Genomic DNA, 25935 nt, shown 5'->3' on the forward strand with positions numbered 1-25935 from the left:
CTGTCAAAGGGTTTACTGCTTGCTTATTCTAGAAAAATCCCTGACCCTATTCCATTTTGTCTCCTACTCTCAAGAATCCAATACAATTTCAGTTAAAACAAGTTATTATGTTTTCATACCGGCTAGTTGTTGCTTTTGAATCATAGAACCGTTACCATAGAGAAGGGGCCACTTAATCCCATGAATCTGCGCCATCTTTGCTGAAAAATCCTCTCAGATGCATTTCTGCTAATCTTACCATTGGTACTGTTTTTTTGATTTTAAACCTTCAAATATTTTTGAAAGGCTGCAATCAATCTGCATCAGCTACATTCAGAGGCAGTCTGTTCCACAGTATTACCTTTCTTGCACATGGCTCCTGGATCTTTTAAAACACATCACATCTGTGTTCTACAGTCAATAGCCACTCTAACAAAAGGAATGTTTTCTCTCTACCACATTAGAACCTGTAACACCACACCAAGTTTCAATCTGCTCTGCTCCCAGGAGGAGAGTCCTCAAAGCAGGAAGTAACAGCTTCTATGGTTTGTGTCAAAGGGACACGAGACAGTATGGATGTGCAAGTCACGCATTATGTGGTACAGTTCTCCCACGGTTCCCGAGCACACATTTTAGTGGATAACGAACTGTGAGTTAGTTAATTTTGTTCCTAATTAGCTCATGATACTGCAAGGTGAAAATACTTCCATTCCATACTGTTTATTTCTTCATGACTGAACCTGAAAGTAATGTCATTTCTTTAATCCACTGTTCTTGGTGGACCTACCTGCCACTGGCGACTAGAAGTAAAGACATTCAAGAGAAGCACAATTTTGGGGTATCCTTGTTCCCAAAGTTTATTGTCAGTACCCACACCCAACCATAAATATAAGGTATCAACATCGTGAAAAACTATGGCCTTAGTTTTGGATATTGTTCAAAAATTGCTTGACATCACCCTTTAATCATTCATTTTGACAACCAACAAATAATTGATTTCTAATATTTACTTTATTAATGTCAACTACAGCAGCAGTTTTGGGTGCTATGAAATGTCCCTGAATCCCTTGGTGAATAGAATGGCAAATCAAGTCGATTTGTCTCTATGGAGTAGGTATTGGCTTCTTCCAGGAACTAACCTTCAATTAAACCTGACTGTAATAACTTTCAATAGTTTTGCATGGCAAAACTTTATTATTGGTGCTCACAGATAAAGAAAGAAAATTAGTGAGTCTCTGTCTCCTGTGGAATTATAACTGCAAAAGTCATCTGAATTTCTTAAATAGAAGAGAGGATAATGGAGAGAGTTAACTTCATAAAACTAAAATCTGGTCTTTTTTTGTGAGTTCTCGACAATTATAAGAAGAATTTTCCATTTGATGTGATAAGGGATTGAAATCAGCTGCTGGAAGTACAGAATTCAGGCCTAAATCCTCTAGGCAGTGACACAAAAATTGAATGGAAGTGAGTGGATTGAACTCTGTGTACTGTGCAACATTCATCTATAATGCAACAGAAATAAAGATGGGCTACAGCAGGGGTTCCCAACCTGGAGTTCACAGACCCCTCGGCTAAAGGTAGATGTAGCATGAAAAACGTTTGTGAACCTCCGGGCTAGAGGATAAGAAGATACATCCATTCAATACCACCTGATTTCTGTTTCCACATTGGTTATGTTGTTGTTTAAAGTCAAATTGGACAGCTATATGGACAGAAAAGGAATGGAGGGTTATGGGCTGAGTGCAGGTCGGTGGGACTAGATGAGATTAAGAGTTCGGCACGGACTAGAGGGGCTGAGATGGCCTGTTTCTGTGCTGTAATTGTTATATGGTCATATGGTTATGAAATGCAGCAAATTGTGTGTGTTGAAACAAGAACGAGAGAAGGAAACCAAAAATTACATTTTGGCGAGGTAGCTTTCGTTTGGGATAGCACAGGGTGGGAGCGAAGGAAGGGGAAGAAGAGGAAAGCGAAGGAAGGGGAAGAAGAGGAAAGCAAAGAAATTTATTGAAACCAGGGGAACAATGTACTCATTACCCTAAGGTGACAGTGTGAACAGTGATTGCATCCTTTGACAGCTCCAGCTCAAGAGACCAAAGAGGATTTGGCATGTTTCTAGAAATTCTTCAACTGAGTGAATATAAATAATTCATTAGAAGTGAAACAGAATTTGTAAATGTTAGAGTATAGTTTTACAGAAATTATATACAGAAAGAGTCCCATAACTGTGTTACATTGACCTGTTTCAAGTGATGTGCAGAAGCCATCAAATTTTATTTTCACTGACTGTTCTGTGAATAGCAGTGCAGTTAATTATCTACTTAATTCTATTTAAATGTGAACATGCTAAATGTATCAATGTCAGTCAAAGTCTGTCAAATTTTCTTTGAACTTATGCACACAAGGACAGGTCATAAGTTACATATTTCAGTGTCAATGTATCATTAAAATATAAGATACTTTTGTCCATATTGGAGTTCCAGAATGATTGGATATGTGTTCAAGTTGAAAGGTGTGTGTGTGTATGAATGAGCTATGTACATTTGTATAAATGTAGGAGAATATCCAGTTTATCTCATGTTGTGTTAAGGGTGTGTTTGATGTATGCTTGTTTCTTTGCTTCATGTAGATACCCCACCTTCCCCATTCAGATGGAGATGATCATGACTCAATACTGCACTTCTGTAGATGATTAGGATCGGTTATATGCATTCAAGTTGAATGGAACTATCCTCTGAATGGAAATACCTCTGCCTAGGAATTCTCTTCTGGTCAGTAAAGCGTAACATTGCAATCCAGATTGTAGAACTATTCCACAGAAGTCAATGGAAAAAAACTGTGAAATAGAGTACAAGATACTGCTGCTACACTCTGGTATGTCTGACTGGTGATGAATTTCAAGTTTTTTTTTAAAATTAGGTGGTACTGCAATTTTGTCAGAAGTGCAATTTGCTATATTTTACATCAATTCTTTTTAGGCGACCTTGGTAGACGATGGATTGTGCTCTCTGCACACTGATTAAATGGAGAGTGCACAAATATTATTTTAAATTCTCTTCTGCATTCACCTTGTTGGGTGACAGTGTTTTTAATTCCTATACTTTTTTTGCCTGATTGACTGAGATGCCACAATGTTGATAAAATTTAGAACATAATTCCCTCAGCTACCAGAAACAAGTAATTTAACTGCTCTACCTGCCCACAGTGACTAAACCATGAAACCCCTTCCACTGATCAAGCAGACAAATAAAACATGCAAACAAACAATCACAGAGACACTGAGGAATAAGTAATAAAAATGGACTAACCTAACCCACCTGAGCTTGGCTCACATTCATCAATGTCCTCATCATCGCTAGGACATTCAGCAGATGCAACCAATAAATCATCTGTGCTCTGTAGGAGATAAAAATAATAACATTTTGAAATTTTAAATTCCAAATAATAATAGAAATACAGTATTTAAAAATTCACAAGGTAATTTTCAAAAATAGAAATTCAGCCAATACTCTAAGAATTGTTCAAATATTTGTCATGATTAATAATATTTAAATGGCATCAGCTCAATAATTTACTTATACAAATATTTTTTGAATTATAGTCAAATAGTAAATTTTGAATAGACAGGTGGTATTATAGTTGCTTGGATTTTCTAAAATAATTGTAGTGGTACAAACCATTGTCCAAGCTGCTAATTTCCCAAGAGATAATGAACAAGAATATTTTGAATATGTTTCATACAAATTATTATTAAGAGTCAAAAAGGACTAAAACCACAATTCAGCCAGATTTTAAAATCTAGAACACATGCTTTTGATTTCAAATATATGGACCTCAGTAGGTTTACAGCCAGAAAGTCTGAACACTTAAAAGCATTTTCAAAGAGAACTCTGTGGTAAAGAATTGTATATGTTAATTAAAAAGAAATAAACAGGCAGTGACTTGCTAAATAGGGACTGTGGTACCTATATAATGCTAACATAAAATGCTCACTAAGAGACCAATTAGCCACGCATCATATAAAACTCAGAAAGTACAGGTATACGAGGGGTGATTGATAAGTTTGTAGCCTAAGGAAGAAGGAGTCAATTTTGGAAAACCTAGCACATTTATTTTTTAACATAGTCCCCTCCTACATTTACACACTTAGTCCAGCGGTTGTGGAGCATACGGATCTTGGACCTCCAGAAAGTGCCCACAGCAGGGGTGATTGATAAGTTCGTGGACTAAGGTGGCTCTCGTTACATGCACGTGCAGTTCAACTCTTTGAGTGATTATGCAGAAAGTTTGAAGTTAATAGCTCATCTCCTTCTACCTTAGGCCACAAACTTATCAATCACCCCTCATATTCTAGCAATTTACATTCAATAAAAGAAAACTGACATGAGAGCTATTTTCCTAGTTAAGTACGTGGCGCATTGCTTTCATCCTATTTTTAAACTTTGGATCTAATACATGCTTAATGTTTTAAATACATTACAAGCAAAACTTGATATGCACAAATTTAAAAATACAATATGTTTCAGAGTGGACGTCAATTGTAACTCAGTATTAGTATTTTGTTTGTGTTGTCACCTCATTTGAAGCTACTTAGTAATAGTATTGATTATCTATACTAGTTATCTCAAATTGCCATCACTCTAGCTTATTCTATCTATCTCTCTGTTGTGATGTGTCCATGCATTGACACATCTGAGAATGGAATAGCTATGCAATATTTCTATTTTGAGGAGATTGTAGGTCAGCACTGTAAATTATCAATTCACTAATGCATACACTATATCTGGGATTGAATGCTAAAGAATGAAGTTTGCATATAAGCTTTTATTGAGTTCGATAAAACTGCCTTCGTATTTATAATAACCATAATTTTTCCCGCAAAAATTGTTGGTGACTTTAAAGGTAGAATTATGGGGAGCTCCAAAGTGTAGGCAATGCATTTTGTCTGAATCAAAAATTTCTAGTGTACTCATGCCCCCATATTCCAATTGAGGATAATTGTCAGGTTAACAGCACTCGTCAAGTTATTTCCGAATCCTTCACAAGGAAAAAAAAATCTTGATATTTGCACTAGCAAGAACATCCCCTGCAATAATTCTGACAGAACATTGGGTATATCTGAAGCCTAATTTACAAAAAAAATCTAAATGTTATGCTGTAGCTTCAGTCCTATTCTTTGTCCTGACGAGTTCTGTATATATTCCTGACATGATTTTGACTACCAGTTTTCTATGGTTATAGCAGTTTTTGTAGATTTTTAATGACTATAGTTGTGGAAGTGACATGCAGGGAAATGTGTGCATTTCTGAGCACAAATACAGAAATTCTGAGGTTAGTGGCCATTGGTTGTTGTGATTTCACAACATTAGATCCAGATAGAATCTAAAGGGATGTTTCCTGCTTTGTGAATGGAGCTAGCTTAGACAGCCTATCCCTAGTCCTTGTGCTTGAGGGGCCTCATTGGAAATGATCTGTTGCAAAGATCACATCAGTTACGTAAGTCCATATTTGCAAGGTCTATAGTGAATGCAGTCGGTCGGTCTGTCTTTAACTTAAAACTCTTAATTCTTTCATGCTCCCATTGAATACAAGGTTATTTGTCTAGTCAACTACACTGTCTCGCAATCTTTCTCTCACTAATATAATGGATTGCCAACTTTTCGACTAACAAAGGCACTTTGCTTGATGTCAGTTAAATAACTTATATTAGTTAAAGCATCAGTTCTTTACTGTATGCCTATAGCCTCCACAGAACCAAGTAATAGACATCTGCTTCATTCAGCTTTTGAGCTAACATGTCCTTAATCTTTGAAACAAGGTGCCTGTCAGCTGTCACCTTACCAATTCTGATAATTTATTTGCTTTATATGATGCATCAATTGATTTGTGAAATAAAAATATTAAACATAAATTTAAAGTGATAGAAATTCTCAGGATACATCTATATTTCTCGGAATCACAGAAGATGTACGTGAAAGATAAATTTATCTTTAGATGCTGTCACTCAATTCTTGACAGTGTAGCAGCCACCAGTAGTACTCCATTGGACTTCCATTCAAATCCAATGGACAGACAGGTACTGTAGTACTTTCAATAACAAGCGTCTTTTGTGCTTGTGCATGGAAACTATACTTTTTTCTATCCCTTTTACACATTGAAATGGAACATTACAGCACAGTACAGATCCTTCAGCCCATGATGTTGTGCTAACCTTTTAATTTACTCCAAGATCAATTTAACTCTTCGCTTCCACATAACCATTTATATTTCTATTGCCTATGTGCCTCTCTAAGGGTATCTTAAATCATACTCTGCATATACCAGTCTGTGTAAAAGAAATAATAATTCTGACATTCTCCCCCCAGAATTACCTGCAATCATCTTAAAAGAATATCCTCTCATAGTGGCCATTGGCATCTTGGGGAAAAGGCACTGCCTGTCGACTCTATCTACAACTCTTATCATCTTGTATGCCTTTCAAATCGCCTCTCATCCCCTTTAACTTGCTCAACCTTTCCTCATAAAAAATGCTCTCTAATCTAGGCAGAATCCTGGTAAGTCTCACATGCACCCGCTCTAAAACTTTCACGTACTTCCAAAAACAAGGCGAAGAGAACAATTCTCCAAATGTGATTCAAACACCTTGTAGCTCAGGAACTCAGTACCCTGAGGCCAACACATGCTGATGAGGAGGTCTCCCTTCCCCCCGAGGAGCAGGCACTTTGTCTAGCCACGGCTAATGTGAGGAAGGCCCAGCCAGGGCCTGATAACGTACCTGATCATTTGCTGAGGGTCTATGCAGCCCGGTTAACAGAGGTTCTAACAGACATCTTCAGCATCCCCCTGGAACAGTCCACTGTCCTCTCATGTTTCAAGGTAGGCACCATCATCCTGGTGCCCAAGAGGGCAACAGTAACCTACCTCAACAACTACCGTTCACTGTCACTGATCTCAAGAATAATGTAGTGCTTTGAGCAGCCGGTTATGGATTGCATTAAGTCCCACCTCCTACTATATCAAACCCTTTCTAGTTTGCCTATTGCTCAAATCAGTCCTCTGATGATTTGAGCCTCTGCACTCCATTCCATTCTGTCCCAACTGGAAAATAGTGCCTTGTACTCCAGGAAGTTGTTTATTGACTTCAGCTCGGTATTTAATTTAGCTTTGTCACACTGAGCACTGGTGCTCCCCAGAGCTGTGTGCTCAGGCCCCCCCCCCCCCGCTGTTTACGTTTTTGACTCATGACAGCACTCCAAGATCCAGTTCAAACCGAACTATCAAGTTTGCTAATGACACAACAGTACTTGGCCTCATTGACAACAACAATGAGCTAGTGAACAGAGAGGAGATAGAGCAGCTGGTAGAATGGGGTTAGTACAATAGCTTGAGTCTCAATGTGGACAAGAGCAAAGAGATTATTATGGACTTCAAAAAGGTGCAAGATGACTACTCCTCAGTACAAATACACTGCGCCTCCATAGAGAGAGTTGGGAATGACAAGTTTCTGAGAGTGCACATAATGGTTGATCTCACTTGGTCCCTCAACACCACCTCTTCAGTCAAGAAAGCTCAGCAGTGTCTCCACTTCCTAAGGAGATTGAGGCGAGTGGGGCTTATCAACCCCCAACCCCATTTTAACCAATTCTTATAAGAGCACCATCGAGAGTGTCCTGACAAGCTGTATCACCATCCAGAATGGAAATTACAAGGCCTCTGATCAGAAATCCTTACAAAGGATTGCAAGGACTGCTGAAAGAATCACTGGGGTCTCTCTTCCGCCCATTAGAGATGTTTATCAGGAGCCCTGTGTACACAGGGTCCTTAGCATTATCAATGATCACTCCCATATGTCCAACAATCTCTACCATCAGGTAGGAGGTACCATAGCATTAGGCCAAGAACTGTTAGGATGGAAAGCAGCTTCTTCCTCCATGCCATAAGCCACTGAACTCCTTGTCACCACCCAAGTCTCATCCTGTATAAAGCACCAGTAGTATAATCAATCAATCAAATGTTTGTTACGCCATTGGCATTTAGGACAGCAATGGAAGTCCTCCATCTCTGCCTGTCCTTAGCCATCTTCTATATTGTGCTCCAGGTGTGGTTCAGGGTCCTCATTTCTGCCTCTATGGTACAGCGCCAAGTTATCTTTGGTCTCCCATGTTTCCCATGCCCTACAGGAGTCAAATGATGTGCTGTCTTGATGATGGAGTTGGCCTCTCTTCACATCACATGCCCAATTCATCTCCAGTGTTTCTTCATGATGATTGTGGCCATGTCCTCGTGGTGACACTGAAATAGTAGGGTGTGGTTGGAGAACCTTCCTGGACAGAAAATATGGAGGATCTTACAGAGGCTCATGGTGTGGAATGACAACAGCTTGGCAAGGCCATTCTCTGTCATGTGTCAATATTCTGATCCATATAAGAGTGTGGACAGAACACAACTCTGGCACAGATCCACCTTGGTGCGGATGCTGTACTTGATTGATCCCCATATGTTGCTCATTGATCTGAAGATGTTTCTAGCTTCACTGAGTCTGCATTGAATGTCGTCGTTGGTCCCACCATCCTGCTGAATGACACTGCCCTGGTAGGTGAATCTGTTGGTGCTTGGTAAATTGACGAAGGGAGGAGGAGACTCTACATTGAGGGTCGTGGTCTCAGTCTTTCTCTGGCTGATTCCGAAGCCAGCCTGTCCACCAAAGTCACACAGGTGCTGAGTTTTCTCTTGCATGTGCTGGTATATACAGTATGTGATAGTAATGCGAGATCATCCGCAAAATCAATGTTTTCTAAAGTAGAGAACAGAGTCCACCTAATGCCTCTCTACCTATCTTCCACTGTTTGCCTCATAACCCAGTCTATCACCAGGTTAAACAATATCACCAACATCACACAGCCTTGACTGACTCCTGTCTTGTTTTCAAAGCTCAAATTGTGGTCCCCAACCGTGCGGGTGAAGGTAGCATAGAAACTCTGGATAAGCTGGAAAATTTTGGAAAGGATTCCGTATGATCTGAGAATTCGCCAAAGTCTCTCCCTGTGGATGCCATCAAAAGCCTTTCTAAAGTCCACGAAATTCGCATTCGGTTGTCTCTGCCACTGTGCGCACTGTTCTATGATGTTACGTAGCATGAAGATCTGGTCAACACAGCCTCTGTTTCTCCTGAAGCACACATCGACAGCATTGGTAATCTGTTGGACAATGACTTTGGCAAGAATCTTGCTGGGCATTGCTGAGAAAAGTGTGAAGCCATGCCAGTGGTTGCAATCAGTTTTTAACCTGTATCATATACGCATGCTATTATTTGTGATAATCTAACTTGATGTGTTACATCTAACTACATGTGAGAGTTATATATACTCCTTGGTCCGAAGGAATATTATTTCATTTGGCAATACACAGTACATGTGTACGATCGGATGACAATTAACTGAACTTGAACATGAACTTAAGGTGATTATGCAGGTGATGTTGAGATGGCAGTGTTTGTGAATGGAACTTAATTTACTAGATGAATGAAAAATCTAATTGGTTAATGAAATTATTTGATGCAGGGAATGTATCTCATTCTTGTTGAAACACAGCCTCTACATAGAGCTAAACACTCTATCAATTGGTTTGTTTATACATTGCAAATCCTCCTAATCATCACAAAACTGATGTATGGAGCCACTAAAAGTACTACAAAGCAGGAATTCCTGGAAAAATACCCTAATGCCCTTCCCTATCCACAATCTTCCTTTCTGCTGATTCCATCATTGGAAAGATCCTTTTCATTTCTCATCATTCACTTGTTCATTGGAGTCCATTTGTGGTCTGCCAACATATTCTAGCTTCTTGAAATGTGGGGAACTATCTTTATAGTGGGAGAACTTTTTTTCGAGTATCACTGGATGTCATTTTTATCAACAGCAAACTCAGTTTAAGATAGGCCAAGCCCATTTATCATAAACACACAACAATAAAAACTAAGAGGGAAAATCACGTCAACAAAAAGCTAGCAAGTGAGAAAAAATGTGTTTCACATGCAGAAAAGTAGATCAAATTACAATTTCAAGGAGTAGATTAACTGATCAATTTTCCAGCCAGCACTGTAATAACAATTGAATTTACTGCATATGAAGCTGATCTGTATGATTGCTTGTTGAAACAGCTGAACAGAGAAATTCAGAAATGTCACAGAAATCAATCTCAATCTTTTGATTTGCTTTCCCTGGTATTTATCATCTTGCTCACATTAAGATAACAGCAAAGCCACAAAGGAAAGTGTTCAATTGCAAAAGGTAACTTGTTGCAGACTGAAAGCCTCATTGCTCCACTTCACTATTAATAAACTCTGATATGGAGAGAAAATGAGCTTATGAATATATAAAACCACAACAACTTCTTCAATTGCTTAAACAGAGTCAAACCTGCCACTAAAGTGGCTCACTCTCTGGATTAGTTCCTGGATGGGGCTGGCAATATTCTACAGTATGAGATGGCAACTCAAAACAATGGCTTTAATCGAATAAACTCTTCTCAGTCTTCCAGTCGGTACAGGTACCAATTATAGCCAACATTTCAATGACAAATTCCGCCATCTTCATCAACTTCATGATTGCGGAGTTGATCTTCAAAACATTGGTTATAATCAATACTTGTACCAAGCTGGAAGCCTGAGAAGAGTTTATTCATTATATCCACTAGGAAAGCACAAGATCCTTTTGCAATGACTTTGGTATTCCCCACATTTGCTCATTCTCTAAATTTAAGATAAACTCCAAAGAATGCAATAGAAACTATTCAATCTCTTTTTACATATCTTGAGAAAACTCTACCTTGGGAATGAATAAGCACTGTAAATGGGTTGGATAAAAATGTTAATAATCTGAATTGCATTGTGAATAGTCTGGCCACGGCATTAAATGATAGTTTTGATGAAATTCAAAAACCTATTTGAGTTCTCTCAGGGTTAAATATTTTATTCAGTGGCAGAAAGCCAAGGTTATTTCAAATAATATGAATCTTTACATTGTAGACTCTTGACAAAGCTCCATGTAATGATTTTAATTAATTCCATTAAAGAAAGAAATCCTACAACTTAAATAGACCTAAAACATGTCAATTAATTTAATTTTAAAAAAAACATTAAAGAAATAAATGGGAATATTATCACTTCGTTGAGTGCAATCAACCAAAGTAAATGTGTCAAGGAAATTAAAACTCTGCAGTTTTCTCTTGTAAATCTTTTCCTGTATTGTACTTAAAATTGTTCATTCTACACAGCCTGTATTTGGAACAGCTTTTACAGATTTGCCCTTGAATTTCTGACCTTTGGATCCAGAGAGTTTTGCCAAGTTTCATAGTGCACCTCACAAGTGCTTTGTGAAGTCAAACTGCAATATTGTTATTGCACTTCGACCTCGCAGAATGAGAGTTAGCTGTACTTGCCTTACAAAATAATTCTTTCAGCAGGATATTGTATTTATGGTGCAGCTGTGCTGCCTTTGTGATGAAAAGGTATTGCACAGCTTTATTTTGAATGAAGCTGAAGGGCAATCCAAGGTCTAGGATACTATCATTGCCTTTAGTGTTTATTCGTGTTAACTTGAATTATCAAGTCAGACGTTGTTTAATCACTAAAACAGAAATGTTAGAGAAATAGAGAAGTGATATTTCTACTGGAAATAAATAAGAGAGATGCTGCAATTGCAGATCTTTCAATATCTGAAGAGAAAGCTCATGCAATAATTCAAATCTCAAAAAGATTTCAACCTTGAACACTAGTTGTTTTTTTCTACCAGGATTCAAAATTTTCTAACCCTACTTTCCCATAAAAAACAAATTCACACTCATCTGAGGAAATAAATACTTGTTACTTGTTACATACACCTGTTAGGGTGCATTCTCCAGATACCTTATAAGGTAACCGTAGCCTTCAGCCAGGAGCAGATGTCATCAGGTGGTTCCCAACCTTCACAGAGTGTTTCGACCCTTCACCACAACACTCTCCAGTTGGTGGGCTGGCAGTGGTGGCCAAATAACTACCCATCTGCCCCTGGCTTCCAGCTTCCCTCCTCTCGTCTACTCCAAATCCAACAAGAGGTTCGTTCTGCCTCTTGCCCCATCCTACGAGCTGCTTGTTTTTTTGCTTCTTTCATCCAGGCCCAGAGCTGACAACAACCACCATGCTGATTTGGCTGGGAAACCTCTGAGGCCGATTTCCACAGGGAACAACCATGCCTGCCATCCCTTGTTTTTGCATTCCTGCACTAAAGGCAGGTACTTCAAGGCCTTTCTCTTGTGGGCCTCTTCCCATCCCTCCTTCCACGGCACAGTCAGCTCAACCAGAATTATTTTTCTGTCTTCAGTTGACCACAGTACAACGTCTGGGCGTAGGGTTGTGTGCACCACATCCGAGGAACTACAGCCTCCTTCCCACATCGATCCTCATCTCCCAGGACTTGGCCATTAGCAGCAGATTGGGCTTTGGTTGTTTGGTTACGAAAGGCCTGGCTCTCTCTTTGATGAAGGTGATAGCCTTCCTCAAATCTGTATCAGCCATCCTCTTCTTGCATCTCTCTCGCCCTACCCGTGTCAGCAAGAGCCAGAAGCACCTTAACACAGTGCCACCTATGCCGTCCTTGAGCTAGAGCTGTTTTACACCCAGACAGTATATGAGCCAGTGTCCCCTTTTGACCACACAGCTTACAGTTTGGGTCCTCTCTCATCCCCCATGTGTACAGATGTAATGGCGAAGGAAAAGTGTCATACACGGATTGCAAGAGGAAGAAAATATGGAAGGGCTCCAGTCTCCATAACTCTGCCCATGAGATCTTGCGCTTGGACAGATCACATTTTGTCCAGGCACCCTGGAATCCTTGTTCCACTGCCTTTGGCATCTGCTTCTCTTCTTCACGGATCCATACTGCTGCCTGTACCATGTTTCCCCTGTTCCTTATGCTTGCACTTCACTGCTGGAAGTGAATTGAGCCGAGGCCTTGCCACCCAATGCAGGGGTTGCCGATGATTTCTCGCATCTTCAGAGAACACACTGCCTGCTCCACAGCTGCGTTGGCTGCCCACTTGTGCCCAGATCTGGTTGTAACGCCTGCTTGCTTTACCAAGACGTCATTGGAATCTCTCAAGCTTAATAAGGGTCTGCATTTTGCCACCTTGAATTCCTCGATACCTGGGGAAGCTGCAGTTGTCCAGATTGAATATAGAGGCCCACTGAACAGAGGCTTGGAGGAACTCCCAACCATCTCCACAGGTGCTTGTTGGTTTTCCTCTCGATGCCCTCTACGGCAGTCATGGGGATCTCATAAAGTGTGAAGAGCCAGAGAAGCCTGGGCAGAAGGCCTTATTGATACAGCCAGGTCTTGAATTTACCGTGAAGTCCGGATTTGTCGATCTTCCGCAGCCATTCATCTGTCTGCTTCACAGCATTGGTGACATTGGCCCTATCTGTCAATGACACATTAAACCACTTCCCCAAGCATTTTATCAGGTTACCTTCGATGGAAGGGATGACCTCACCCTGAACTTGGAGGCTAAACATGCTAGTAACATTACCCTTTCTGATCATCATACACCTGGACTTCTTGGACCTGAAGGACATCCTCACCCAAGTGGCTACATTGTCCAGGGTTTCCAATACCCACATTGCTTGGACATGTGACATAGCTGTTAAAGTGATGTCGTCCATGAACCCTCGTAGAGCCGGCTGAACAATGCCCGACTCCAGCGTTGGGCCGCGGGTTATATCTTCTGCTGCTGATAATAGGAGGTTCATTCCCATAATAAATAGGATGGGGGAGATGGTGCACCCTGTTGGAATCCCTTTCTGGAGGTCCTGCCAACAGTTGTGAAATGGGCTGATATAAATCTGAGTTTGAATCCTCCTAGGTAGCTGGTGATCATGTCACGAATAGCAACTGGGATGTAGTAGTGGTCGAGTCCCTCTAGGATGAGGTCATGTGGAATAGACCCGTAGGCGTTCACGAGGTCTAACCAGACAACTGTTAGGTCGCCTTTTTTCTGCTTGGCCTCATGGATCAAATGGCTAATCATTGAGGTGTGTTCCAGCCACCCCAAAAAGCCTGAAGCACCGCCTTTCTGGATGGATATGTTGATATAGCAGTTCTGCATCATGTAAGGAGTCAGCCTTCTTGCGAGCACAGAAAAAAAAATCTTACATTCCACATCCAGGAGAGAAATTGTCCTAAACTGGGCAATTGTGGAAGAATCCTCTTCCTTTGGAATAAAGCATCCCTCTGCCAATTTCCAATTTGATGGAATAGTACCTTTGGCCCAGATCTTCTACAGCCTCCGAAGAAGTTTTGGTTATTTCTTATACACCTGATAAGGTATGCCACTTGGGCCTGGGGCAGCTGATGCTTTAGCTTTCCGGATGATGTCCTGGATTTCCTGCCATGTAGGCTCCTTCACATTCAGCTCAGTTGATGGTTTTTCTGGTCTACGCATAGCCCTATTGGTTCCTAGTCCCTGACCCCTCCATGGGTCGCTGTGTGCCTCCCGCAGGAATTCTACCTCTGGCTTCGAGCTGCATATTATACCAGATTTTTGTTGGCCGAGAAGAGTCCTGGTGAAGCTGAATGGATCTCTCACAAACTGTGCTTGCCTTTTCTCGTTCTTCCTTCTTTACTGTCGTAGATGTTCCGCCCTCCGGAGTTTGCACAGCTTTTCCCGCAGCATACTGGTTAAGTCCTTGATACCTTCTTTTCTGGCCGGTGAGCTGGTTTTAAACCTCTTGTTGAGCGTCTTTAATTCGCCTCTCAAATGACGAACCTCCCTTTCCCTCCTATTTGGTTGCCGCGGTAACTCGGGCTGGCTTCTCTGCTCCATTGGGCCAAATCATTCCTTAGCTAGATTATACGCTATGGCCGTGAGTGAGTCGATCTTTCTGTGTACTGGACCTGCTAAAGCAACTTCCAGGATGCCATCTAGATCATCATCGAACTGCATCCAGGCGACGTTGTCTGATGATCTAGGCCATTTGATCCTGTCATTCCTAGACGAATTGATTGGGGTAGCTGAAGAGGAACGCACTTGGTCTGTTGTTTGGTGCTGAGGCGACTCAAGTGCGGAGAGATCTTCAGCTCTGTGGGGTGATTCCTGGCTGGAATTCTCCTTCGTCTCACCAGACAATAAGTCCGTGTGCTGCACTTGGGTCACCATTGATCCACATCTAGACCTGCTCTGGTGTATCTTGAGCCCTTTGATGTTTTTGCAGACTTTTCCACAATGAGACTGTGGTAAACCATATATATGGACACGCCCCTCGGCTGACTGCCCCTGTGGCTCCTCCCACTGAACCCTGAATAAAGGTGATTTCGCCTTGCCCCTTCCCCCTCAGTCCGGGGGCAGACCCTCAGCATGGAAGTCGTATTGTACTGCGAATAAAAGCCTTTCAGTATTTACCCTACTTCAGGCTTTTGGAGTTATTGAAGGTGCTTCATAAACCTTACAGTGAATTCCTCTCTGGTCGGTGTTGTTTGCTTTTGCTTCCTCGAAGCCTGTTTCCTGTCCTGGCCGTTGCCAGTATTACTGTCCCATTGAGTCGCTCATCCTCTCCCACCACCCCCATGAGACTCTAGGGGTATTGCTCTTCATGTTCAATAAAAAATTACATAGGATGTATTTGTACTTAGAGCATGCAAGTTTGCTCTGAGATAATGGAGGACCAGTGAGATTTTTCCTCTTCATTTGGATGAAATAATAAGAGTTCTGCAATGCATCTTTCCAGGGGCCAGAAATATCAAACCTTTTGGTGTTCAACCACACATGGGCCTTCAGGCAAGTGGTGGATGACCCTTACTGCAGGACGTAGTGAGAAATCACTTCATTTTCATACAAGCTAAAATATAGAGGTAACTTTATGAGACAAATGCACTCTAGAGGTTCTGGAGCAAACAGAATATTTGGTACACAACAATAAAAGGTTGCCCCTCATCTCCCTTTCAGTAGGGGTTGGTTGCAAAGTGTGAAAGATGGTGAATTATAGGAATGAATCACTGACTGCTGTTACTCAAGAACAATTGCGTTGCTTCAAAGACAAGTTAAATATCACTAAAACAGAAACTGAAGATTATGTAAAGAATGAGGAAGGGAAAGTAATTGCATGCTGCCTGGCTTGTTGAGTTCCTCTAGTACTTTGTGTGAGTTGCTTAAGATTTACAGCATCTGCAGAATCTCTTTGCTTGTAAGTGATTACATGACTACAATGGATTTGCCTGGCAGTGGCTTAAGTTGGTCACATAGTTGGCTGTCCAGAGTAAGCAGTGGGGACTAATATAGTGATATATTTTAATATATATAAAAGGAATAAAGACACTGAAAATACTGAGTAAATCAGACAGTATCTGTACAAAGTGAAATAGATTTAATGTTCCAAGTCATTGCAATATTCTTTGGAACATTGTGATAAGATGTCAATGATCCAAATTGATAACACTCTGCAGATGTTGCCTGATCTTTCAGTATTTTCTGTTTTTAATTGTATTCTTCTATCATTCACAGTATTTTGCATTTCCATTATGTATTTTGGTTAAGTTAAATATGTTTACTTCAGGATGAACTACTGAAAAAAATACCTAACTTAAAATGAATTTAATACGAGCTAAAGCAAATTAAAACAAGTTTAAAGAAAACTAAAAAACCTTGTTCAGTGCTATAAATCTACCAAATGATTTTTTCTGAAATTATGTTACAGGGTAAGATGTGGTTTACCTCAAATAGGTATGTGAATATTTAAAGAATGACTCCATTGTTTCTTTGAAAGTAGTTATGAAAGTTAGTCTTGAAAGGTTGTCTGGTTTAGAATTTGTAATGCAGAAAAAATCTTATTAACAGAGCAGAATTCTTGCCATAATGTTTCCTTTGAAAATCACGCACTACCCATGAAAGCAAAAACATTTCTTGGAGACAAGAGAGGCACTGTAGATGCTAGAAATCTAGATCGATGCACACAATGTGCTGGAGGAGCTCAGCAGGTCAGGCAGCATCTATGCATGAGAATAAATTGTCGACATTTCACGCCAAGACCCTTCATCATTTCGTAAAGTGTATTTTACAAACTTTCCTTGAATGTATTTGAACACATATATGTAATATGCTTCTTATGTTATAAGGTGAAAACCTTAGTTAATCTCTCATCTCTAATAGGCACAGAATATTATTTGCATGTCAAAATCTGACTCCAGATACAGGGACTTTTGAGCTCTGAAACATCCTGAGGGGGGCAAATTACTTACCATTCACCTGTGGGAATCTCTGCCTTGCAACCAGTCAACATGGATAAGCAACATTAAGCAGGCACCATTTTATTTTTGGGAGCATATGAATGCCTAGGAAAAAAACTGTGAAATGAGTGTACCACTATCTCCCAACCTCCACAATCAATCGACTTTTATTCCACTCTCCCACAGTGGCCTTATCATTCACTTGAAACCTACAGACATGGAGTAGAAGCAAGCCATCAGCCTTATCAGAAAACTATTCCATCTTGGTAGGTTGTGGAACTGTTCTTTGTTCATATTAATTTTTGTCATGTGTGTACATCACTGGCAAGATCAGCATTTATTGATCATGTTCACTTTGTCTTTATCCAATGTCTGTACATGAATACTTTGCAACAGATTTGTGATTAAGAGCAGAGCTGACAAGTTCTAGTTCAGCAATGCTCTTTGATGGATGATCAGCCAGTCCTATGCACAGAACCTAGTGACAATTCTTTGTTATCTTGGGCATTGCCTTTACTTTTTCATTAAGAGGAGGGGGGAATTTTTCCTCTTATTACTTCTGTGTTTGCATTTACTGCTCTGGTAATGATACGTTAATAGTTCACTCATTTAGAGTAGTTAGTAATTTAGTGCACGTGCACAAAACAAATGCCATAAGCATTTTTTGCACTCCTGTTTCACTGGAAAAATCTGCACCACTGATTTTTATAACACTTTCAAATATTTTTCTATGTTAAATCCAAAACATGTAAATAGTTGTCATGTATATTTAATAGATGCTAAAAAGATTTTTATTTTCCTAATTGCTTGCCAAAATAGATATCTAGCCATACAATTTTATGAGTTAATTTTACTACAAATGGCTGGCAAGATATGAATAATCAGAGGGTATCACTCCAGCCTTAAATGTGCAATTGCCTTTCATTTTTTGCCTATAATATCTCCACTTTAGATCCACAGAAAGCCACTCTCTGAATACCAACTGGTTCTGTAGTTATTTTGCAGTAGTTCTTGAAATGGAGCCTCTGCAATTAACCCAGAAGTGAAAAACAAATCTAACACATTGCTTAGAAATGATGCATGTAGAAAATTTAAATTCACAATTATTTTCGCATTCATGTCTTCCCATGTTTCTGCAAGTTGGAAAGCTTTATTTCTATATTACCAGTTAGAGACTGTAAGATAAGGAGAGCCATTCATGTGAAGTATTTACACACTGTATGTAAGATTGGTAATGAATATTTCAGTCACTAAACCCAGGTACATAATCCATTATGACCCCATGTGAAAGTTAAGGCTGCTGAGGCAATAACTGAGCTCGCCTGAATGTTTTAAAGTCTCAACCAAGAAGCTGCTATAATTGCAGTTACATGTCTTTTTATGATGCAGCATCATTCTGCTTTGCAGTGAGTGCATCGAAATCCCTGTGGATTTTCTGAATATCTCAAGCAGCTGGTAAAATGAGATCTGATGAAAAACATCATCTTTGCTGCAAATGGGTCTAGGAAAATTGCAAGGTCTAACAATCTTCCCTACTGTCACCTGGTTTGCACTAGAACAGCAATAGGAACAATTGTTCAGCTTTTGTTCTCAAATTACTTTGAGATATTTAAAAAAATGATCAATCAAAGAATAATCAGTTTGTTTGCAGTGTTTGGCATTAGATATGAAATCCATCATACTGCAAATTTCACAGTTGTGTTCACTAAGCAAGGCTTTCACAAAGAAAGCAATGGTTATTAATAACTTGGTCTTCTACCGTCGAGTTACTCTCAGGGGTAATACATAATGTAGAATGAGCATTCTGCTGTAAATGCATTTGGATTTTTCCCTTAGCATCGCACTACTAATGCAATAATTTTAGCAAGTCTTACCTAACATCAAAATAATTTAAGAATGTTTAAATTAGTTTGTTTCAGAATGTAACTAAAGTACTCAGCATTATTCTATTTCTTATATTTCTAGTACAGGTACTCTATAAAAATGCTTTTCTCTCTGTTGAAAAAAAACAACAGTAATGACTGCCAATGTCCAAACACACTCGTACAAACTTTCCTTGCGTTATCCATCTCTGACACTCTCTCATATTTCCTGCTGCTGTAAAGATCACCTCCTGTTGTGATCAGTAGATTTACTTTTCCATTAATATCTAGGGCAGCTTCCCACTCCGTCTACCAACTTAACCTTTTCCATAACCTAAATCACCAAATCCCACTCACCTGTCATCCCTATATTTGCTGCTCTATATTGCTCCCAAATGAAGGAAACTGTTATTATGAAAGAACCTTAATTCACCCCACTGCTTATTCCTGTTCTGCAAGGACTTGGCATTCAGAGTGAAAAGGAGCTTTTATTCTTATGTAGAGGTTAGGTAAGGGGACCAAGAAAGAGAGAAGAGATATCTTTATGAAACGGTACTGAGTTTTTGGAATTCTCTCTGCAGGAGGGGCATAGGCAATTAGTCTCTGTGTATACTTCAGATAGATTTTAGATATTAGGATTACTTAGGGATATGGACAACGTAGGAAAGAGACACTGAGATATGATCTTAATGCATCACTTGGTAGGAAGGGTGAAATATCCTAATTCTGTTTCTAATTATGAAATCTTGGCATTCTGTACTTCATTAGCTCACCATAGACTCTTTGTATTCAGCTGCAGAAGCCTGTGATCTGGTAAATCTTCTGTACCCATTATTTGCTCCTTTTAAACTATTGTTTTAATGCCATCATTTGTATTGCTAAGCTCCTAAATAATATGTCATAATATACTCTCATCTAGCCCAAAGTCAGTCTTTCACTGACTACGCTCCTCTGGCATGTTGTGAGTCGTTTTCCCATTTTAAAAGGTTTATGTCCAGCGGGGGACTTCATTGCCACTGTAATGTGCAAACATCAGTATCTTTTCACTTTGTATTTCATAAAACAGGTAATTTAAGCTTACCAAGATACCAATATAGAAATTAGGAGCGGGAGCAGTCCATTCAGCTCGTCAAACCAACTCTACCATTCAATAATCTATCTACCTTTGCCTCAAAAACATTCAGTCTCTGCTTGTACCATCCCTTACGGAAAAGGTACAAAGACTCATGCCCCCCAGTAAAAAGTCACTTCATCTCTGTTTTAAATGAATAACTCATTATATTTTTAAAATATCCCTATTTCCAGACTCCCTCCCAACAGGAAACATCTTCCTACATCCAAGTTATCAAGGCCTTTCTTTGTTTCAGTTAAATCCCCCCTCTCTCTTGTATACTCCAGCAGATAAAAACTTCCCTTGCTCAGCCTTTCTCATAATACTATGTTAAACCTTTGCTGAACTGTTCCCAATGTTATACACATTATTCCAGATATAATTGAAGTATAACTTCCCTTCCTTTGTAATCCATTGCTCTTATAATAAACAACACAGTTCTAAGTTTTCTTAATTTACTTAGTGTACCTGCACTTCTTTCAAACCCTTCACTAAGACACCCAGATCCCTATGCAGCATAAAGCTCAGCCATCTCTCATCATTTAATTAATATACTTTTCTATTTTTATTGCTAGTTGATAATTTCACATCTTCGTGCACTATACAACATTTGCCAAATATTTCCCCACTCACTACCTTGAGTTCTTTCATCCAAGTCATTAACATAAATCATAAAAATCTGGGGTACAAACAACATTCCCTGTGGCTCATTACTCATTAAAACTTTCCAACCAGATAAGAGATCTATTTATACCTATTCTGCCTCTTGTTTGCCAGCCAATCTTCTGTAAATGCCAATACGTTGCGTCTAACTCTAGGAGCTTTTATATTTTGCAATCTCATTATCACATGCTTTCAAGGAAGCTAAGAATAGTACATCCATTGGTTTCTCGTTAATTCACAGCATGGTAACTTTTTCAAAATAACCCAGTAAGTCCTTTGGCATTCATCTGCAATTTAATTCTACAAGAATGAGGCATTGCACTTGGAAAGGTCAAATGCAAGAGGAAAGTATACAATAAATGGCAAGACCTTCAGGAGCATTGATGTACATAGGGATCTTATGTGCAAGTACATTGTTCTCTGAAAGTGGTAAGAAAAATAGTAAAGAAGATGCAAGATATGCTTGCCTTTTATTGGTGTAGAAGATGAGTATCAAAGTAGAGAAGTCTTGTTGCAGCTGTATAAAGCTTTGGTTAAGCCTCATTTGGAGAGTTGAAGTTTTGGACACTGCATTACAAGAAACATATGGGGGCTTTGGTAGAGTTAAAAGAGATTCACCAGGATGTTGCTTCAATTAGAGATAATCAACTATAAAGACAGGATGGACAAACTTGCACTATCAGCCTTTTACCCCAGGATGGAAGTATCAAATATCAGAGGGCAGAGCTTAGAAAACAAGAGATACGTGCAACAGGTGTTTTTACACCTAGGTACCTGCAAGGCACTGTCAGGGGAATACAATAGCAACATTTAAGAGCTACTTAAACAACAGTATATAGACAATGTGCAAACAGGTGGGATTAATATAATTCAGAGTCATGGTCAGGATAGGTATCATGGGCAGAAGGGCCTATTACTGAGTTGTATTTATTCCACAAGCAGCACAATTATCATCACATGCTGGTCAGTGCATCACACTCCCAACACTCATTGATCAGCCTCCTTCTGGATCTCCTCTTGCCACTTACACCATCACCGAAATACACAGATAACTCTGCAATTAGCCTCACCTGTGGTTTTCAAGACTTGCACACAATGAAAGCAATTAAACTACATTAACCATATCACTCAAATGCATCATGTGATGCTCACCAATAAATTTTGCTCTTCTTTTGTAACAGGGTACATAATCACTTCCATAATGGTTAGTACTTACGTTCCTTATTGCCTGAACTGACTTAACCTATCTCCATAGAGTTTTTTTGTCATCCAGCTCATTCCTTGCCCAGTTCTATTTTGGAAAAGCCTAGTTCTGAGGAAAAGTGACTGAACTAAAACATTAACTAAGTTCTTTTTCTTTCAATAGTTTTTGCTTGACTAGCTAAATTCTTCCAGCATTTTCTGCAATTTTGTTTTTGATTTCAGCATCTGCAGTTTTCTTTCTTTTCTGCACTACATAATCCTACTTTACAAGCAAGAAAGAACTGTCTGGGTAGCTGAATCCTTTTGGCCTTGTTCAATAATCACAGATCATCTAAAGTATGAAGGAATAAAGCAATTTACTGATTGATAAATATCAGAAGAGAACTGCATAAAGTAGAAATCGAGTTCACAACAGATGGGACTAAAGGGCTAATAAGCAGGTGGCTCAGCTCAGTCTTGGCGACTCTTTCTGCTTCTTGATGATTTTCTTCAGCTGATCAAGTTGTCAAAGCATAGCTCACATGGATCCACCTCAGAAAAATATTTTCTTTTCCTTTCTTCCTGATAATACTCAGTGCTACTTATTTTTTTTGTGAGTGGTCTTCCCAGCTCCAACATAGAAGGAAGAAGAGGAGAAAAAGAAAGCAGTATGAAGTGGACTCACGTGAGCCCTGGCTAAATACCAACCTCGCTTATTAGCCATCTTATTCCATCTGTTACAGGTCACATGCATTCTGGTATTGACAGCAGCTGTCAAACAAACCAATAAACATCTATTCCTTAACCCTTGGAGTAATCTCAGTTCTTGAAAAGTAATGTAATACAAGAAGAAAAACAAAAGCTCCCAAACTAAGCTGAACCACTCATTAGCCTAGAAAGAGCAGAGTAAACAAGAACCAGTAGTGAAAATAGAGATCATTAATGTAAGATTGAGCAAGGAATTAGAGGGAATCTTAGAAGTAGGACAGCTGCAGAAAGTCTCTCTGGAACCAGCCAATGCTCTGATGGAGCTCCATCTGCCAAAAGCCACTTTTCTTGGTGGCCAACTATTTTAAATCCTATCCCCATTCTCATTCAGACATGTCAGCCCATGGCCTCCTGTTTTGCCATGATGAGGCCGTGCTCAGGGTGGAGAAGCAAACGTTCATATTCGGTCTAGGCAGCCTCCAATCTTATGGCATGAACATTAATCTCTCCTTTCAGTAATTATTTTCCATCCCCCTTCTCTCTTTTTATATTCCCCACTCTGATCTCAGACCTTTTCACCACACCTGCTCATTACCACCCCTGCTGCCTCTCCTTCTAACCTTTCTCCCATGGTCTGCTCTCCTCTCCATTCAGATTCAGTCTTCTTCCACATATCACCTCTCAGCTCCTCACTTCATCCTCCCTCCCTCCCTCACCTGCTTTCATGTTTCACCTGCAAATTTGTACTCCTTCCCCTCTCCCCAACTTCTTATTCTGGCTTCTTCCCCTTTCCTTTCCAGTTCTGCTGAAGGGTCTCAGCCTGAAAAGTCATCTTCTCCATAGATGCTGTCTGACCTGCTGTGTTCCTCCAGCACTTTGTGTATGTTGATGGAGGCAGTAAAAAGTTACCAACAATCTTAATAAATGGCAGATCAGCCTCTACATGTAAATTGCCACTCAGGCTCCTAATTCTTAAGTCACTAAAAACATATGCTCAATCTGTTTGCTTCTTTTTGATAGGAATTTAATAGAGAAAACCATTTGTTTTCTTTTAAAGTTACGTGAAAACTGAAACATGTTACAAGTATCTCCAGCTCTAATGCAGAAGGTTGAAATACATTACAACAGCAATCTTTAATTCCAATAGCATTGTGTTCTTTGTTTTGCTGTTACATTGCAGTTTTGGGTGCAGCTGTGACAGATTTCAGGTTAGCCACTCTCGCTTACTTGGGAACATTTCCCCTGATTTGCATGCCACAATCATGTTGCCCGGTTGAGGAATCCTATCGACCCAGCAATGCCCAAGAGCAACTGGTTTGTACAAAGTGCTGAAGTTGAGATAATATTTCTTCCCCTCTCCTTTTAAGCCTTTATGATCATAAAGAACTTACTGAACTCCAGTGGACAATTAACAATTATAGAGTTTCAGGAACTTTTCACATAAATCCATCATGAGCAAACCTTAATCTCAGTACAGAAATTGTACTTAGCCATGTGATATTATAAACAGCATATATTGAAGTCCAAAGGTCCAATATGGCAGTATAGCAGGACTGGTATCAAACCAACACTGCAGAGTAATCGCTGTCAGAGTCTGCCCACTCTGTGTACATCCAGTACTTCTTAGCTAAGTATCCTTTTTGGAACCAAACCGACCCTGGCTGCACCACAAATGGAAGCTGGAAAAACAAATTTTCCAGTCACTCTTTCTCAACCACATTGACTTTAAATTACAAACTGAACTGCCCAGCGTACACCCCTTTAAATATGTATAACCACAGTAAAAGCTGTTGCCTTGGCAACCAAAAAGAACATTCAAAAGAATTACTACAAAACATGAATTCCCAGAGCAACAAGAAAACCATCCTGCAGTAATTTCAGAATCTTGAAATATCACTTTGGATTAAGTCTGAAATCAGCTCAGAAAATCCAATTAAGCTGCTTTCATTCACGGTTTATGTGAAATCCATAAAATAAAGAGAACTGCAATCCATTTAAAATGGTTTTAACAACAAAAATATCTCTTACAGTCGCACAAATATATTCCTGGATCACACTGTTTTCAATTAATATTCTTGTTTTAAAGATATTTAAATAACTATTTGTATTTTAGATTTGGATACCAGGACAGGGTCTGCTTCCTGTTGCTCCTCATCAGAAAGAACTTGTAGACAAATAAACTAGCTTATCACATGACTTTCAAATATATTAAGTTGTCACACATGATAAAACAGTCGGATGCTAATATTGGCATTATTAGTCCACCAAGACGTCACACTGCAGCATATATTCAACACAGCACAGCAATTAGAGTTTAAATGTCTGCATAAATACTACTTTTCGTGCATTTAGCCTAATTCTAGCGAAGCCATAAAAGATTCACAGTTAACTTAAAAGCTCCTGGTAATGAAAGGTTATCATCATTCTCATAAACATTTTTATTTCACATGCATAGTTCTAATGATAAAAAGATACATGCACCATAAACCATTTACAATCGTACAATAACACTGATAATAGAAAGATGAGCGTTCATGTGTTAAAAATACTCTTTCGAGCAACTCTGCACAGACATACAGCTTGCAAGCTGTTACTCTCCTTCAGCGAGAAGATTTTCCCGTGCAAAGCCTTTCTATCGTTTATTGGTGGAGCTGAGGATGCTGTCCACACACAACCAAACATCACCAAATTAAGAGGATTAAGAAATATGCAATGGCACTAGGTGGGTTAATGCAAGCTACAGGCTTCTCATGCATGTAAACAGCACCTCTCCGACAACCAAAAAATGACTTTGTCTGAAATTTTGACACTCAGTCCCTTAATACCACTCAAGGTGTTGGCAGTGTATCCGTAATCATAACATGGTTGCCACTGTCTAAAAGATAAATGCAGGTCAGATTCACTTCCATGCGTAACCTTTAGACAAACATGCCATGTTAATCTCTGCAGTGCTCAAATGTGCAACTGAATACCGTGCAGGTTGCAGTGGCAAGGCTGTGATGGAAAGAACTACCTGAAAGGTTTCACAGTGCCATTTCATTTCCATGCTGCTCTGTCCTGTCTGGCTACCAAGTGACCGCTGCGTGCATGAGGCTTTCTTTAATTCTTAATGGAAATCCTTGAAAATTTAGTCCATCCTCTGAAATCAATACTTCTGACAGGAGAGCTCCCTGACTCA

General features: G+C 39.5%; 1 protein-coding gene across 1 annotated transcript in view; it reads right to left on the reverse strand.

Moving 5' to 3' along the window:
* nrxn1a (neurexin 1a) overlaps positions 1 to 25935 on the reverse strand; it is a 1764001-nt gene that overhangs the window by 24401 nt on the left and 1713665 nt on the right. The window contains exon 23 of the mRNA XM_072265192.1: positions 3297 to 3375. Coding sequence (XP_072121293.1) covers positions 3297 to 3375 — 79 coding nt within the window. The remainder of the gene's footprint in view (positions 1 to 3296; positions 3376 to 25935) is intronic.

Source organism: Mobula birostris, chromosome 8 (assembly GCF_030028105.1).
Source record: "Mobula birostris isolate sMobBir1 chromosome 8, sMobBir1.hap1, whole genome shotgun sequence".
In the NCBI taxonomy this organism is placed as follows: Eukaryota; Metazoa; Chordata; class Chondrichthyes; order Myliobatiformes; family Myliobatidae; genus Mobula; species Mobula birostris.